The 17,806-nt window shown below is 42.0% G+C and overlaps 1 protein-coding gene across 1 annotated transcript in view; it reads right to left on the reverse strand.

The window, feature by feature from the left end:
• Positions 1-17,806, reverse strand: part of TPH2 (tryptophan hydroxylase 2) — a gene marked incomplete at both ends in the record, with an annotated part of 110,505 nt that overhangs the window by 48,111 nt on the left and 44,588 nt on the right. The window contains one exon of the mRNA XM_080705784.1: positions 17,026-17,161. Coding sequence (XP_080561910.1) covers positions 17,026-17,161 — 136 coding nt within the window. The remainder of the gene's footprint in view (positions 1-17,025; positions 17,162-17,806) is intronic.

Consider the following 17,806-nt stretch of genomic DNA (forward strand, 5'->3'; position numbering starts at 1 on the left):
GACACCTGTTCTCATAACCAATGACACTGGAAACTCTCCTAGCTTTTCAAGCAATTACTACTCAAAGCTAAAGCTTAATATGATTATGTAATTTTGAGCTGCCTAAGTTTAATTCAATTAAAATTACACCATGCTACTGGAGAATAATGAGCAGGTGTAATCAAAAGATAAATAGGTAACTAATTACTCCTCTATATGCATTTAGTTCAGTTATAGCTATCATACTTCTATGCTGGGAGTAGACCTTATAAATTCACTCTTGTGACCACTTTTTAAGAGGTCATGTACCCTACACCAATGTAGGAATTAAAATCAAGTGGCCCGACATGGGAAATCTTAATACCCCCGTTTTAGCTCATGATGTTATTACTAAAGGACCCCTACTGATCCTGGAGGAAGATATGGCAACAACAATTCCAAATTAGACCAGATGTCAAGCTCCAGGAAAAAGCTGAAAGCAGCATTAGCTCATAGTATGAATAGACAAGGTGACCAAAACCTACAACAGTTACACTGAATGCTTACTATGAGCTAGGCACCATACTAAGTACCTCATAATAAAAGAATGGAATAGTGTAGGTCATGAGTACAATGGTGGTAGACTCCGGGTACCATCCTAGATTTCTTTTTAGCTTGTTAAATACTTCCCCCCCTTTTTTTTGTGACACTGGGGATTGAAATCAGAGGTATTCTACCTCCAAGCTACAGCCCCAGCTTTTTTGTTGGGGTGGGGGGTGGTACTGGAGATTAAACCAAGGGGCATTCTACCTCTGAGGTACACGCCCAGGCATATTTTTTATTCTTTATTTTGAAACAAGGTCTAAGTTGCTGAGGGCCTCACTAAGTAGCTGAGGCTGGCCACGAACTGTGATCCTTCAGTCTTAGCCTCCCAAGTACTGGGATTACAAGCATGCACCACCATGCCCAGCTTGTTAAATACTTTTAAAGGCTGATGCAGAAGACAGTCATCTATCTAAGTACTATCTATCTAATGAAGTCCAAATGCTTATTGGTAAAAGGTAAAGAAAAATTTTGGTAGATACAAAGGGAAAAGGAAAGAAAATATTAGAGGTTCAAAGACCTTAAAGAATCAATTCTTCATTAGAAAATAAGCAGTCTACTGAATTTCAGATTAAGGTGTCATCAGAAAAGTATAACTCGCTGGCCAATTTAAGAATCTTTAATAGCATTATGATGACAAAGTAATCCAAGTACACATAGGGAAAAAAAAGAAAGTATGAATTTGGAAGGAAAAAAACTCATGCAATGTAACAGAATAAATCATATGGTTTCATTAAGAAGGAAAGCCTGAAGCAAGATGTCTAACAATTTTTAATGGAATGTTGGGGATGCCCTTTGCTCTGTTACAAGTAGAAATGATTACCCTGTATTTTACAAAGTTTGTTTCTTCTCCATGGAGAGACCCTAAGAAAGAACTATCCTCCAATTCCTGAACAAAATGTGGAAGCAGCATGTATCATAATCTCAATTTTCATAGGGCCAAGGCTTTAGGTTCCTAGATTTCAAGACCAAGATTGTTGTCTTTTATGACTTTGATGGAACATTTTCTGAAATAAACAGCACTTTATTCCCTAACCCACTCTCATTGGCTAAGGCACACATAAAGAAAACTGAAATGCCTGGAATCACTGTAACCAAAGAACAAGGAACAATTTTTTAATATCACTAATAAAAACTTTGAAAAGCTTTATTTTCTTTAGTTTCTTAGAGACCAAAAAACTTAGAAGCTGAATTGACTGCCACTTTGGGGGCTAAGAGAGGTTCCAGGCTATGAGGGCTCTGAAGGAGCATGCCGACTGCAAAGCCTTCTCTCCAACTTTTGTACCAATTAAAATCTGTTGAGCTAAAATTACAGTATTTTACCTTATTTTACAGTGCTATTATATCCTGCATATAAAGTAGCTTGAGATCTCTGTATTGGTTGTATCATCCACAGCCGGATGCCTACATATTTAATTATGAGCAAGTTTCTAATGTAAGTATACAAGTATTGCCTTATCTCACCAAATCTGTCTTAAAGGATTCAATTATTTGGTCATAATTGCACCTGTCAACACCTGCTGCCTCTAATCTCCAGATCAGCAAACTTTTCTCTTTTTAATTCCCATCCCTTTGATTCATTTTTCGCCTGAATAATGCTTTTCAGAGTCTTTCTCACAAAAGAACTCTGTTCGCTGGAAACGTAGCACCTTTCAAAACTGTTAACACTATAAAACATCATGTCTCTTTAAAAAAAAAAATCTAGCACTGCTATCAGACACTAGACTTTTGCTGCTCTAAATTGGAATCTGCTCTGATAAGCCCTGTTAGGAGGATTCTAAAGCCCGCCGAGATAGGCCCACAAAAGGGCCTAGGCAAAATGTCTCTGAGGAATTCTTAAATCATTCTAAGAAAGTTGCGATCATTTTGCTGCAGGGAAATAAGGGTCCTGTTCAAATTCAAAATGCATCTGGCATTTTTCTCCTCTTATCAGTTTTCCAAGCTGATGCCTGCACTCAGTATAGAACAACTTTTTATTTTTGCTGTAAACTAAAGCTTTTAAGGGGTGGTGAGTGAGCATCCGAAGTTTGCTTCCCATCTCAAATCAGCGCATCTGTCTTGTACAACAGTTTTCTATAGGTTTTGTTTGTTCTACATGACAGAAGCAGCACGTTAGCTACATCCTGAAGAGAAGAAAAGGAAGATGAGTGGGAGGGGTAGAGAGCCTACACGGATGAAAAGAAGCAGGAGGGTGAGCCAGGAGCCAAAATAGGGTATTTCTCCAGCTTTCACACAACATTTGGTGTGGTAAATGTAAGTGCAGAGTACTGGGACACTTGGGTAGCAAGGTAGTGACTTGGTTTGTTTTCACTGTACTAAGATGATAACAAGAATTAACTTGGTATTGAGGCCATTTTTCTTCAGCACTGGCTTTGGAGCCATAAACAGAATTTCATCAGCTTTGACTTAAAATAGCATACTCTAAAACATGGCCCAGATAAGATGTTTGGCAGCTCTTAGGATGGCTCCCTCTTAGAGCCCTGTCATAGGGTAGATAAATACATCTGTGGTCCTCTTTCTACAAAGCCCAAGTCCCAAGCCTGGCATTTGTATGTTGAGCTAGAGGAAATCTTTACCTGCTCCCACACACTCATCTTAAAGAAGTCCACCAATGTTACTCTTCTCCTTTGAGACTAGCAAACATCATAGTTATCTTCCTTAGAATTCAGCTCCAGAAATATTTCTTGTATACCAATTATGTATATGTTAGAAACTGAGACTGAGAAATAAATAAGTCATAATTTTAGAATAACTCTTATCAAAAGTCACATTATGGTCCCATAAAAAGACAAATGGCAAACCCTTACTTTCTTGATAGTTCCCAGTTCTTACAGGGACTAGAACATTAGAGCAATAGAAATTCTGTTGATGTGTTAATAGTCACCATTATTTCTGAGATGTTTCTAGAAGAAGAAGAAGAAGGATGAAGTGGAGGTGGAGGAGGAGGAGGAGGAGGAGGAGGAGGAGGAGGAGGAGGAGGAGGAGGAGGAGGAGGAGAAAGAGGTACTTAAGTTTTTTTCCTCCTCCCCAACTTTACTAAAATTAAGGCAGCAATATAACATAATAGTAAAAGCATGTTATTCAGGAACGATGCTGCACACCTGTAATCCCAATACTTGGGAGGGTGAAACAGGATGATAGCAGGTTTGAGTCCAGCTTTATCAACTTAGGAAGACACTATTTCAAAATAAAATTAAAATGGGGCTGGGGGTACAATGCTTCCTGGGTTCAATCCCTAGCATCACACACACACACACACACACACACACACACACACACACACACACACACAAGCATGTAGTCTGCAGTCAGAACTAGTCCATTTCCCATATTCCCATGCAGGCAAAACACTTAGAGCAGCACCTTACAATAGGACTTTCTACAATAATGAAAATGTTCTCTGTGCTGTATGATATGATAGTCACTTGGTCCAGGTGTCTATGGAACACTTGAAATGAGGCTAGTACTACTGAAAAACTGAATGTACAGTTTTACTTAATGTGCTTAATAAGTATAAATAGCCACATGTTACTATATTGGACAGCACAGACCTACCATTTTTCTCATCTACAAGTGGAGATTATAAGGGTCCCTACTGTTTTAGTCAGCATTCTCACAACTGTGACCCAACACATGAAAGGAAGGTTTATTTCCTCACAGGTCTGAGATTTCCGTCTATATGTATAGTCTTTTTACACAGGCTGTCAAGCAGGAGTCAGAGATACAGGTCCTCAGGGCATGATGATGGGACGCTGAGGGAGCAAAGGGAGGGGGCAAGGGACATATGTGGTCCCCAAGGCCACAACCCTGAGGCCCACCTCCAGCCACCCCTGCCTTCAGAGGCCACACCCCCCAGGGACACTCCTTCCAGCATGGCTGTCCCCAGAGCATGAGGTGATACTTTTTTTTTTTTTTTGGCTCAGCAAGATGATTTTTACTTTTTGCAAAAAGGGTCTTAGCACCAGGAAAGGCAGGTATGCAAGCACAAATTGGAAGCAAGTCTGGACAGTTTTTGTCCATAACATAAATTTTGGCACTGCACTCCTATTGGTGGGAGCGTGTGTAACACCTATCTCTTGATGCTCTGAAATGATGTAATAAGATAATGAAAACATTAAAATGTCCATATTACACTAAATTGTGTTTATATCTAATTTTATCATACTCCAGTGAGTTGTGCCCTTTGGAAGATATCTTATCTGCTGAGCATGGTGGTGCACGCTTGTAACCCCAGCATTTGAGAGGCTGAGACAGGAGTATTGCAGTTCGCGGACAGCCTCAGCTACTTAGTGAAGCCCTTTGCAACTCAGTAAGACTCTGTTTCAAAATAAAGAATAGAAAACTCCATCCTCAGTACTGCACAGAAAAAAATAGGACTGGGGTGTAGCTCAGAGGTAGAATGTCCCTGGATTCCATACCCAGTACTGCAAGAAAAAAAAAATACTTATCTTACCACTTAAGAAGCAAGTAATTGTCTCCAGGACAGGGGTTATGCCATGTTCCTCTTTGCGTTCCCAGTACCTAGAAAAGCCTGGCACATGAGAAATGTCCAGTAACTGCTTTTTTAACTCAGCTGAAGAGAGCAGGTGTTGATGGGGCTCTATTGCTCCAAAATAGAGGTGAATTCAAGTGAAACCGTACGGTTTTCCTAATTTCCAGTGTCACATAAGGGCTTTGGAACAGATCGTGGCTTGGCTATTTTCTAGTTGTGTGGCCTTGGGGAAATTACCTGACTTCTTTGAACCTTGGAATTGCCATCTGTAAAATGGTGACAGTGCCGCGTACCTCACAGAAATGGGTGGAATGCTGCCAGGCAAACGAATGCGTGCAGAAACATCAGACCCCTTTTCTCCCTCTCTTGGGGTGGCTTCTGCGCCCCTCTTGTCCATAGATGTCATTCTCCACACAGCAGTGAACAGGCATGGACAGTGATTGCCTCTTTTTTGCCTAAAATTCAATCAGTTTGAATGTCTTCTTCTGAACTTGCAATTTAAAAATGCAAATATTCCTGGGGGAAAAAATTGCTCCCAGGTCATCTCAGTCATCCACACCCGAAGGTACATAATGAACTTCTCCCTGACTACGGGGTGCCGAGGGAATTTGAATTCTCATTCAGGTGAGGGTGCATAAGAGTGTTAATTTTGGATTATGGGCATGACACAAGGAAACAAAAGGTGTGAGGTTAGAGGGGAACAGAACAAATCTGCTTCAAATCAACTAAAAAAATGGAAAAAATAAAAAAGGGACAGGAAGGAGAGAAGGAGAGAGGAAGGGAGGGAGAAACGCAGCTAAAGCTTTATCCCAAGTCACTACACATAGTCTCAGAGAGCGAAAACAGGGCCCCAGCAGCACTTAGGCACAAATTTGGTTTCACAATGCATGGGTTTTAAATAATGCATAGGATTTTTTTTTTTAATAGAATGTGGACCGTTAGAGAGCTTGGAGCTTTTGAGACAATAGGCTCTGAAAGAGTCTTAAGGTTATTTTTGCTTTTAGGCACATCACAAAATAAGACACAATATTATGATTGAAAACTTAGGAGTCCAGGTCCAGGCGTGTGGCCTTGTAAGGAAGGACATGCTGGAATTTTATGAGGCACATCCACCTCCACGTGAATTTAAGAGGTGCTGAGGAAGAGTGGACCTATTTAGTATTTATATCAAGTTTTTTTTTTTCTTTACAAAGATCAAAGCATTATTTCATCATCCCTCACACGGGGAGGTTAAATGGCTTGCCAGTAACACACTGAGAGCTGAGAGTGGGACACAGATGTCCGGGCAAGCACTCCCAGGCACACAGCAGTGTCCTCTGTGCATTCCTGCCCTGTAGTGAGACGCTCTTCTCCCCTTATTCTCCTTGTGAAATAAGCTCTTCTTGGGCAGGCCAGCCACCCCGTGAGGATCAAAGGAGAGGGCTGGCTTCTGACAAACCTGGGAGTTGCGTCAAGGACTGAATGGGACAACACAGCGCTAGCCCACTAGCCTATCTGATGGACACAGAAGGCATTCCGTGTTCTCACAGAACAAGGCCACCAGCCAAAAGAAAGTGTCGCCTCCGGATCTCATACAAACTTTGTAGTCAAAAAATCACTTTAAAAAAGCTATTCAACTTCATCATGCACGTAAGTTTTGAGTTTTTATACTTCATGTTACTGTTTAACATAAAGTGGGGGTTAAATCAACAGATGAGGACACTGGCTTTCCTAATTTACTAGCTATGTTACCTTGAGCAAATTAACCCTTCTATGCCTTATTTCCTCATCCATAAGCTCAGAACAACAATAATAATAATAATAATAATAATAATAATAATAATATCAACTCAGAAGTGGTCATGAGTTTTTGTTTTTTTTTTTTTTGGTACTGAGGATTGAATTCAGGGGCTTTTTTTTTTTTTTTTTTTTTTGAAACAGCATTTCAGTAAGTTTCTGAGGCTGGACTGGCCTTGAGCCTGAAATCCTCCTGTCTCAGCCTCTTAAGTATTAGGATTATACGCATGTGCCACCACATCCAGCTTGCCATGAGTATTGAATGGGTTTATTCATGTGCAACACTTCAAGTAGTGTCTGACAACAATATTAATTGCAAACCTATCCTGTATTCAGCTGATATGTACACATTTGCTATTCATAGGAAAAGTATCATTCCTGCTGCCTTTGTTTGTGGTGGTTGTTAAAATTACTTATGTTGGAAGATGGAAGGGAAGATGATATTTTCCAATCTTAGATCCTTCACTATCTTAACTGGCCCCAGGTGTAGCTCAAGCCTCTTGAGGCAGGACACATCTACGAAGGTGGGCGTGCAGGCTCTGGGTTAAAAAGCAGGGAAGGTGGGGGCAGCTGGAGTGGGCCTTCAGAGAATACACTGAGTTCTGAGAAGCACTGGTAAATCCCACTGCTCTGCAGTCCTGAGCCCTGCAAGGAAGCCAGCTGGCCTGGCAAGCTTGGCTCTGCTCCCGAGTCCTATGGGAATGAGCAAGTTTAAGCTAAATAGTGCTCACAGAGGCGAGGTTAAACTCCAAAACCCGGGATTGTCTTACTCATTCTGCAGCTAAGACCATGCTCAGACTTGACTTCAGGAAAACTTGATGTTAAAACCACCCATGATGACCAGGGCTTACCCCCCACAGGTTTGCAGACCCAGAATCTCCAATGGGCTTAAGGAGAGAAATTCAAGGAAAGGCAAGATCATATTTTCCCTCTCATTGCAGACCTAGTGAGAAACATCTGTTCAATCAGACAGGAGCAGCCAACCTTTCTTACAAATGGGAAAGCCTGTGTCTTTACCTGCTGATATTATGACTTAACAAATGAGGATTAATGTCTGAGCCCCAAGAAAAGGAAATAAATGACATCTTCTGCCAGTGTTAGAGAGAATTCTGTTCTAATAAGCAAGGGCTAAGCGTAAAATTCGTTCACTTTACTTAGAAGCAGATGAAGAATATTGTCAGAAATAATTCACTTTTATTTTTCTTGTAAAGTTGAAACACAGCGGCAATTATAAGAAAAATCACCTGACTGCAAAGCCTTTTTTAAACTTTAAAACAGTTATATTTAAAAATAACATTAATTGCCTTTAAACTGTTCAACTGTGGAGGGGGGGAGTTGCCCTTAATGCAAATGCATTTCGTCGTATTATGGCAATGTTGCAGTGTTAGTCAGTGGTGTCATGAATTATTTTCTAATGGTGAACGTTTGTCTTTGACTTGAAAACTGACATCACCAGGGCAGAAGATATGCCCCCGTCGATATGTGCTGAATGATCAATCACTTTCAACACAGCCCTCAATCTAGAACTCCTTGATTTAATAAGCTTATATCCATTGTACCAAGTGTACCAGTGTTACTAGTATGTCAAACACAACATCCAAAACATAAAATATAATTAATATTTTTAAATGCTTAAAACATTATGAAGAAGAAATTTCCAATGCAAAACTGCTTTATCACTTTGGCAATAGCTCTTCTGGAAAGACATCTATTCATATTTTACTGGCTTGAGCTCAAAGAATGTCGTTGAACAGTGAATGATTATATTTTAAACTCCTAGTTGCTTCTCCCTGAAGAATGGGCAAGACATATAGGGGTTATGCTATGGATGTATATTTCAACCCTACTCTGGGCAATGCTTTTGAGTGGTGTGTGTGTGTGTGTGTGTGTGTGTGTGTGTGTGTGTGTGGTGTAGTTGTTATTGTTATTCTTGTTGCTTTTATTTGCTTTTTGGTATTGGTAATGAAAACTGAACTCAGAGGCATTCTACCTTCAAGCTACACTCCCAGCCCTATTTTATTCTATTTTGAAATAGGGTCTTGCTAAGTTGCTGAGGCTGGCTGCAAACCTGTGAGACTCCTGTCTCAGTCTCCCAAGTACTGGAATTACATCGCACCTGGATTCAGGATAATGTTTTATATTCCAAAGGGTACTTGGCACTGAATACCTCTGGTCACACATGGATACCTCTGGTCCCCATCCAGAAACCTAGACCAGGGTAGATTTGGCCCATACTGAAGAGAACAAGATTGGATTATTACATCAATATGTAATATATGCAATATTTAGGAGATGGGATCTTCTTCTCTGTCCTCCATTTTCTAGATCCCAGTCCATTCATACACTGTCTAAAGGAAAGCATAAAATATGAGTCCAAGAGAATATGATTTTATTAAACTGTATTTCTTATTAAGGAGCTCTGGATTTCAAAGGTTTCACTGGCCATGGGGACCAGAGAACTCAATGAAAATCACCCACACAAGTAAACGTGCACATGCAAATGGAATTAGCGAGTGTTCACTGTCCACTTTCTACAAACCACATAAGAAGAGTCTATAGGAATGACAAAGAACAGAGACCATGTTCTCCCTGGATGGAGCCAGATGAACTAAACACTGCTATAGGAGGTGGGATAAATACACCTGAAAATACAAAGCATTCTTTGAGAACTAGAAGGCAGAGACCAGACCAGGCTAAGCCTGTGGGGCAAAGGAGTGAGGGAAAGAGCTCTCCCTCCAACTTCTTTCTGTTCCCTGGATGCTTGAGAATTTCCTGAACTGAATCAATGCCTGGACTCCACCATCATCCCCCCCCAAAAAAAACTCTTTACAGACAAACCCAGAAATGTTTCTACTTATCTGATCCATTCTCCTCAGGGAAGGAGCGTCACCCACTTGAGACATCACCAACACACCTCCCAACATGACAGCTCCTTACACACCTGCACTTACACCTGGCAGAAACTGCCAGTCCAGCCGGGTGTGGTGGCGCACGCTTGTAATCCCCGCGCTTGGGAGGCGGAGACAGGAGGATCGTGCTGGTTCGAAGCCAGCCTCACTGGCTTAAGAGACCCTGTTTCCAAATAAAAAAGTTAAAAAATAGGTCTGGGAGTGTAGCCCATGGGAGTGTAGCCCGGAGGTAGAAGGGCTTCCAGAAACCCCCGTACCACCAAAAGAAAAAAGAAAAAAGAAGAAACTGCCAGTCCCGCCAAATTTCTTCTTAAGCTGTATTTAGCGCATATTTAAAGTAGTTCAAATGTAATTTTAAAAATGTCACAAAGTGAATTACTTTTTAAGGTATGACAAAGAGACTTTCTACCTTTTGGGTAGGATAGTATTTAGGGCCAGTTACCCAACAAGTATGCTTTTTTTTTAGCACCATAAAAAGTACAATTAGTATTCTTTCTCATATTCATTCTCTCTCTCTATCGCGCGCGCTTGCTCTCTTGCTCTCTCTCGCTCTCTCTGTCTCGCTCTCTCTCTTTGTCTCGCTCTCTCTGTCTGTCTCGCTCTCTCTCTCCTCTCTCTCTCTCTCTCTTTAATGAGGTGGAAATAGAGACAATCTTCATATTTTCCTTAGCTCTTCCTCTTCAGCTTCATAGTGAATACCATTTTCTCCCCTAAGATTATCTTTATTCCAAAGCAAAACAAATGAAGATAAAAGGTTATTAATTAGCAGCTGTGATTTGAAGAGATAGCTATTCTGATTCAAATGACCTGTCTTCATAGTTTCTATTGGTATCTGAAACTCCATCATGAATGTTTACAGTTTTTCCTGAAGACACTGAACATATAAAATGCCCTATTCATGCAGATGTGACCATGTCAGTCCCTGAAATCAAAGTAAAGTGGAGGGGATGCATGGAGACATTCCCACAGACCTGCACCACTGACGTCTCCACAGATTTCAGACTGGGGCTGGGGCCCTGGGTATCACACACCTGGCCCCTCCTGAAGGCAGCACCATTCATGGCTGTAGCCCACTCTCAACTCAGTTTTCCCTTCATGCGCCAGGTTTAGAGATCCACTCCAAGTTCAACCTGGATCTTCTTGTTCCTGCACTGCCTTTGCCAACTGGCCTAGAGTTCATTCTAGTCTTGTGAAGGAGAATGACATGTGAACAAATAGTTACCAAGCCACAAAGTAAGGAGAAGTGAGGCCAGGTACTACAAAAAGGCCTACCTCGACCTGGGAAAGGCTTCACAGGAAGGCTGCATCTGAGCTGAGTCCTAGAGAACTGGGGATTTCCCTACTCCCTCCAGGTAGAAAGAGCCCACCTGCACAAATGGATGGAGACAAGAACTGCAGGCTCTGGGTATGGTGAGAAGCCCAGAATGACTGGAACAGGTTTCAGAAGGGTCAAGAGGCAGGTAAGGATTGATGACAGCAGATTTTTTTTTCTATATGTAGCAGGAAACCAACAAAGGTTAAACAACAAAAAAAATGTTTTTTTTAGGTTTGAGTAAGGGAAACAGTGTCCTGCTTTTGAGAAGGAGCACAAGCATTGGCAGATAGAGCAGCAATGGAAAGACAACCTGTCTGATGTCTTATCCCTGAATAGTGGTTTCCAACCAGAGTCAATGTCACCCCCTAGGAAACATCTTTGGTTGTTGCAAGTGGGGAAGGGGGTAGGGAAAAGGATACCCTTGAGGTCAAGTGGTAGAGGTCAAAGATGCTGCTAAACACCCTACAATGCACAGGTCATCCCCTACAAAACAGAACTGTCTGGCCCCAAATGTCAATAGTGCCGTGGCTAAGAAACTGCCCTAAAAAAAAAAAAAAAGGAAGCTGAATGTGGTGGTGCACGCTTGTAATCCCAAGTACTTAGGAGGCTGAGACAGGAGGATCACAGGTTCTTGGCCAGCCCCAGGTACCTCTGCAACGTAGTAAGGCCCTCTGCAACTTAGTGAGACCCTGTTTCGAAATAAAGAATAAAAATAGGGCTGGGGGTACAGCTTGGAGGTAGAATGCCCCTAGCTTCAATTCCCAGTTTAAAAAAAAAAAAAAGAGGAGGAGAATCCAGACATGATGGTACATGCCTGTAATCCTAATACTTGGGAGGCTGAGAGGACCTCAGATTTAAGGTCAGCTTCAGCAACTTAGTGAGATACTGTTTCAAAATAAAAAATGAAAAGGGATGAAGAGTATAGCGCAGAAATAGAATGCCCCTGGATTCAATCCCAAATATCAATATTTATTTATTAAAAGAGGATGAGAGGATAGATGACCAGAGGGCACAACATGGGGGAGACTACAATGGAATTTCCCCATAGAGACAAAAAGCAGATCAATGAGATTATAGGTAGGACTTCTCAAATTGTTCTGCTGTTAGACACATATGGAGTGATGCTCACATGCCCACGCTGGCACTCTGCAATTTTCCATAGATTCCAGCAAGTAAAAGGGACTGGACAGTCTTATTGAAATAACCTTGAATTTGACCCAGGTGATATTTTGCAAAGGAAATCATTTGTAAACATTGATACTTGATTAGGCACCATAACGCTTGGGCTCATAGCTGACCACAGCATGACTAGGTAACACTGAAGTACAACAACACTGCCCCGGGCTGTGCTACAAGGGAAAGAGCAACAGCACCTCCTCCTCCTAGCAGCTCAGTGACCTTCAATCCAGGCACAGCACATGCTGAGCGACTCCTCCCACCAAGAAACAGGAGTCAGGATTCCCCAAGACTTTCTCTACTGAATTCCAGACTAGAAAACTTTCTCTGAGGAACTAATCCAACCAGCCACCACTTTTTAAATTCAAGTCCCACTGTATGCCCAGGTTTAAAGAACCCAGAACCTTTAAAATGCAAAATACAAAAACAAGCCAAAGACATGTTTAAACCCCAGTGTGGGTTGAAAGCTGTAATAGCAAAATACATTCTACCCAAATTGAAAAAGGAAAATAAAATCCATTCTTTGGGTAATGTCTTTTTTTTTCTTTTTTGCTGCTTTCATTTCCATTTCTACCTGGGTCTTCATGGCTCATCTCTGTCTCGTTATTGCTGCCTCTGCTAGCAAGTTCAGCAATTGAGGTCAGTTATTTGGAAGCAGAATGCAAGCACCAAACACAGCAGCCAAGTTGAACTTCACAAATTGGAGAATCTGCCCTCTTGTTGGTTTTCAATTGAGAAAAGGGGATTTCATTACAAAGACAATGCCTGTGAAAGTACTTGGGCAAGAAACAGCACTTCTGATATAGTGTCCCCTAAATCCAAACTATGTGGCTGAGAAGAGACCTAGGAGTTTGCGATGGATGAGGATTAAAGGGATCTCTGCCGAGAGGTTAGTCTGCCTGGCATACTTCATCTGGAATGATGTAATAGAAATGAGTGTTACTAATGATCTCCGGAAAGAATGGACCAAGTGTCCAGAGGACAAAGGAAAGAAAGGGACTCACTGTCCATAGCATAGCCTTTAGTACCCTTTGATTTCTGAACCATGTACATGTATTACCTACCCATGAAATCATTACTTGGTGGGGGAATACTAGAGACTAAACCAGAGGTATTCTACCTCTGAGCTACACTTCCAGCCATTTTAATTTTTATTTTGAAACAGGGTCTCACTGGGTTGCTGAGAATCTCACTAAATGGTTGAGGGTGTCCTCAGACCTGCAAGTCTCCTATCTCAGTCTCCCAAGTACTGGGATTACAAGTGAGTGCCATCACCTCTCGCTTTATAAAATAATAACTTAAAAAACAAATGAATACTATAAAACTCACACCAAAAAAATCAAGCTTATAAAAACAATACCAAGCCAGGCATGGTGGCACATGCTTATAATCCCAGTACTTAGGAGGCTGAGACAGGAGGATCCTGATTCACAGCCAGCCTCAACTGGTGAGGTTCTCTGCAATTTAGTGAGACCCTGTTTCAAAAATAAAAAGATAAAAACTAGGGTTGGTAGTGTAGCTCAAAAGTAGAATGCCTCTAGGTTCAACCCCCAGTACCGCAAAAATAAATACATAAATAAAACTAAACTGGACATGGTGGAGCACACTTATAATCCCAGGACTGTGGAGGCAGAGACAGGAGGATCACAGGTTCTTGACCAGCAGTTACATAGTTAGGGTCTCCACAACTTAGTGAGACCCTGTTTCAAAATAAAGAATAAAAATTAGGGCTCAAGGTTTATCTCAGAGGTAAAATCCCCAGTACCACCAAAAAAAAAAAAATACCAATTAGCGAATTCTCAGTTTCTATCCTCTGACTTATTCTCTTTTTGTCTGGATAATTATATAGGATTTTTGGAATTAAAAAAAAAAACCCTCAAACTTACTGTGGGATATTTGTATTCACTTCTGAACTCCCAACTCTTTTTCTTTCTTCCTTCCCTTTTTTTTTGTGTGTGTGGTACTGGGGATTGAACCCAGGAGTATTCTATCTCTGAGCCACACCCCCAGCCCTATTTTGAAACAGAGTCTCACTAAGTTAAGTTGCGAAGGCTGTCTCAAACCTGCAATCTTTCTGTCTCAGTCTCCCAAGTACTGGTATTACAGTTTGAACTCCCAACTCTTTTTTCTAACTACCAGGGGCTTCCCTATCTGGAGGTCCCACCTGTGAGCACCTCAAAAACAACATACACCAAGCCTAACTCCTCCTCTTCCCTGCAGGCCTGATCCTTTTTCAATATTCCCAATCATTATTAGAAACACCTACTCAGATTCTTAATAAATATCTTTAGCATTACCTTAGGGGCCCTCCATCTCCTAACCTGTTATAGTCACCAAGTTGTTAATTCTGTCTCTGTGGTTTTACGACAGCATCAAGTTGGGCACCCTCTTGCACTATCCCAATGACCTTCCTAGTTCAACACTTTATATACTATATTCCTTTGCTGGAATGTGAGCTTCCAGGCAAGGTTTCCATCTCTATCATTCACACTGTTGCAGCCCCACCCCCAGACATCTTTCTCAAATACAGGGCAGAATCATGCTTCAGCACCTTGGATAGCTCCCTGCTGCCTAAGGAATGATGCCAGCATGCCCCAGTTCTATAAACTATCATTTATTTATAAGATGTCCTGAAGGTGCATTTATCCCTAATACATTAACTACCCTGACCACTCTGGCCTCCCAAGCCTAGCTCAATGATGACTTCTGCATGTCTCCACCACTTTGTGCTTGCTGACTTGGAAAGTCTTCCCATCCTACCCTACAAGATCTTGCCCCAAAGATATATTTCTGTTTGCCCTTCCAGACCTTTTTCAAGTTATGCCTCCTCTGAAAAGTCTTCTTTTCAGAGCTCTCTTCCCTGCTCCTCTAACACCCTGTACACACCCCATGATAGTCCTAACCACACTTTTTCCTAATTATTTATGTCTCTATCTCCCCTGCCATAATGTGAACTTTATTTTTTTAAAGCTACTATATTTTATTCATCTTTAAATCCGCTGCACCTCCCTGCTAACATTGCACATAAATATTGCCAAATGAATTGGCTAAAAGTCCTTTGGTAAAAATATAACACATTATCCCCAAATTTTATAGACTTCTGTGGCTAAATCTCATTTCTTTGCCCTCTCTCTCTCTGCATACCTATTGGCACGCTATCACGGGTCTCAGGAGGGCCAGTTATTCAAAGGGAACTAACAAAGTGCCTGCTATTTGTAAACAGGGCCATTTGTAAACCCTCTGGGCCAGATTTAGAGATTGCCTTTCTACCTCTGACAACGCTCCTCTGAGCACTCACTCCATTCTAAGAAGCATTTCGTTTCCAAATGTCTTGAGTCCTATAAGTAACCTTTGTTTACCCTGCAAACACTTTCAGGGAAGCTGGGCAGAGCTCAAAAATAATGCAGTGACCCTGGAGGGACCCACCTGGCCAGTGACTCATGCCACCCTTGAAGGGGGAGTGGGTCCAACCTGCCCACTTCTGTAGCCATCAGCTACTTAACTGCTTGATCCTGGAAGGGCTCTCTGCTTCCCTGGTGATGGTCATGATTGCAGCCCATTAATCACAAGCTTATTCAAGTAAAAACAGCACCATAAGCAAAGCAGTAACCTGGGTGGCTTAAAGAACCGTGTGCAACAGACTAGAGTAAGATTAGGGCAGAGCAGGCATTTGAATGAAGCCCAAGGGGGCAGCAAACCCACGGCCAGCTCCAGGTCAGCTCCTGGCCTCAGGGGTTTGCTTTGCTGCCCTCCTGGCTTGGAATTCTCCACCCTGAAGCATTCACACCAAGATTCCACTCAAATGTCGCCTTCCAAGAGGCTGTCCTGATTACCCAATCCAAAAGAGCAGCACACAGTCCTCTCCCACTCTCTGTCTCCTACCTGTTCTGTTTGTATTCACGGCACTTTGTGGTAACACTTAGGCCTAACCATCTTACCATCTGTACTAACTGTCCTCTCCTCCACTCCCCCAGGAGGACAGGGAGGCTGTCCCTTGTCCCTTTGCAAACAATTCAAGCACAAGGAAGTCTTCCTATAAATGTTTCTGACATTTTTAAAGCATAAATGTCAGCATAAAAAAAAGAAATAAAATGCATGGCATTTGACACTTGCAAAGTGTGCAATCCCACATGAGATGAGGCTGAATACCTAACTCATGGGAGTTCAAAGCTTCTCTCCAATACAGAACACACTGCCCTACCCTGTGGCTTCTCTGCCCACTCTTAACCCACCCACTGTGCAAGACAGAAAGTATAAAAGCCCTAGAAGTTGATTTTCTCAAGGAATGCTGACAATGCTAAAGAAGAATCCCAAACCTCACAGGCAGTTGAACAAGGTGGGCAGAACTGAAGGAACATTGAAGAAACTAAGGCAGCAGAGAACTTCACATGGAATTCTGAGTTTGGGGATGACAAACTGTGAAAGGAGAGGGTTGAGGAATGAGTCACTGTTACAATGTGTGTGAAGCTCTGAACGCAAGGTGACTTGTGCCAGGCTATAGTGCATGTTTACCCCCTGTGCCTTTCTTTTCTCATCAGAAATGCAGAGCTGGCCAGGCAAAAGGTTCCACACTGGGATTAAAATTAGAGGGGCCACAGCAAGAATATCAGGAGCTCCGTGTGCCCGGCTGGAAGTGTCATCCTTCACTGGGCTCTTCCTTCTTTGAGGGAGTGCTGTGATTCCCATTGGCTAGAGACATGAGATTACTCTGGGGGAAAAAGAGGACCTAAGTCACTTGAGCTGGGAGTCAAGTGTGGTGGTCTCCCTTCAGCCTGGCTTTGAGTGTGGGTACTCACGGTTCCGGGGTGTAGAGTGGGTCTGAGCCATGCCGAACGTACTGAGTGCAGTGGAAGACTCTGTAGGCCAGGCCTGCCAGGAAGTCTCGCGGGCTCAGGTAGCCAGCCACAGGTCGCACCGTGAAGCCAGACCTTTCTAAAGAGAGGACAAAAAGAGCCAACTAAATATTAACCTGTCAGGACCTGAGGGCCCACACAGGGATTCCTATTTTATGAACATGTTCCAGAAACAAAGGCATCATGATTCTAAAACTCTTGACAACTGAATGACATATCCAGTTAACAGCTATAACGTTTGGGGTTTCTAAAGAGTAAAATACTCTTTAGAAATAGTAAAATAGTTTCCAGGGGAACAAGACATTCATTAAAAGGGAAAGGTTTAGAAAAAAAGGGATTTAAATTTAGAAGCCAAATTAGAATAAGGAATCCCAAAGATTACACTCTAAAGTGATATCTGCCACGCACTATCTGTGTCTTCTCAAAGCCACACACAGGGATCTACTCTGTGTACATACATATGCTCAGCTGTGTTCAGCAGCACTCAGCTAAAGCACCTTTTACCAGCATCCTGAAATCATTTCACACCACAGCTTTTTTTTTTCTTTTTTTCCCTTCTTTTTTTTCTATTTGTGTGCGTGTGTGTGTGTGTGTGTGTGTGTGTGTGTGTGTGTGTGTGGTGTACTAGGGGCATTTTATCTCTAAACTACAGCCCAGCCCTATTTTAAATTTCATTTCATTTATTTATTTTTGTGTACTGGGGATGGAACCCAAGGGCATTCTA

Source organism: Muscardinus avellanarius (genome assembly GCF_963383645.1).
Source record: "Muscardinus avellanarius genome assembly, chromosome: 11".
NCBI classification, from domain to species: Eukaryota; Metazoa; Chordata; class Mammalia; order Rodentia; family Gliridae; genus Muscardinus; species Muscardinus avellanarius.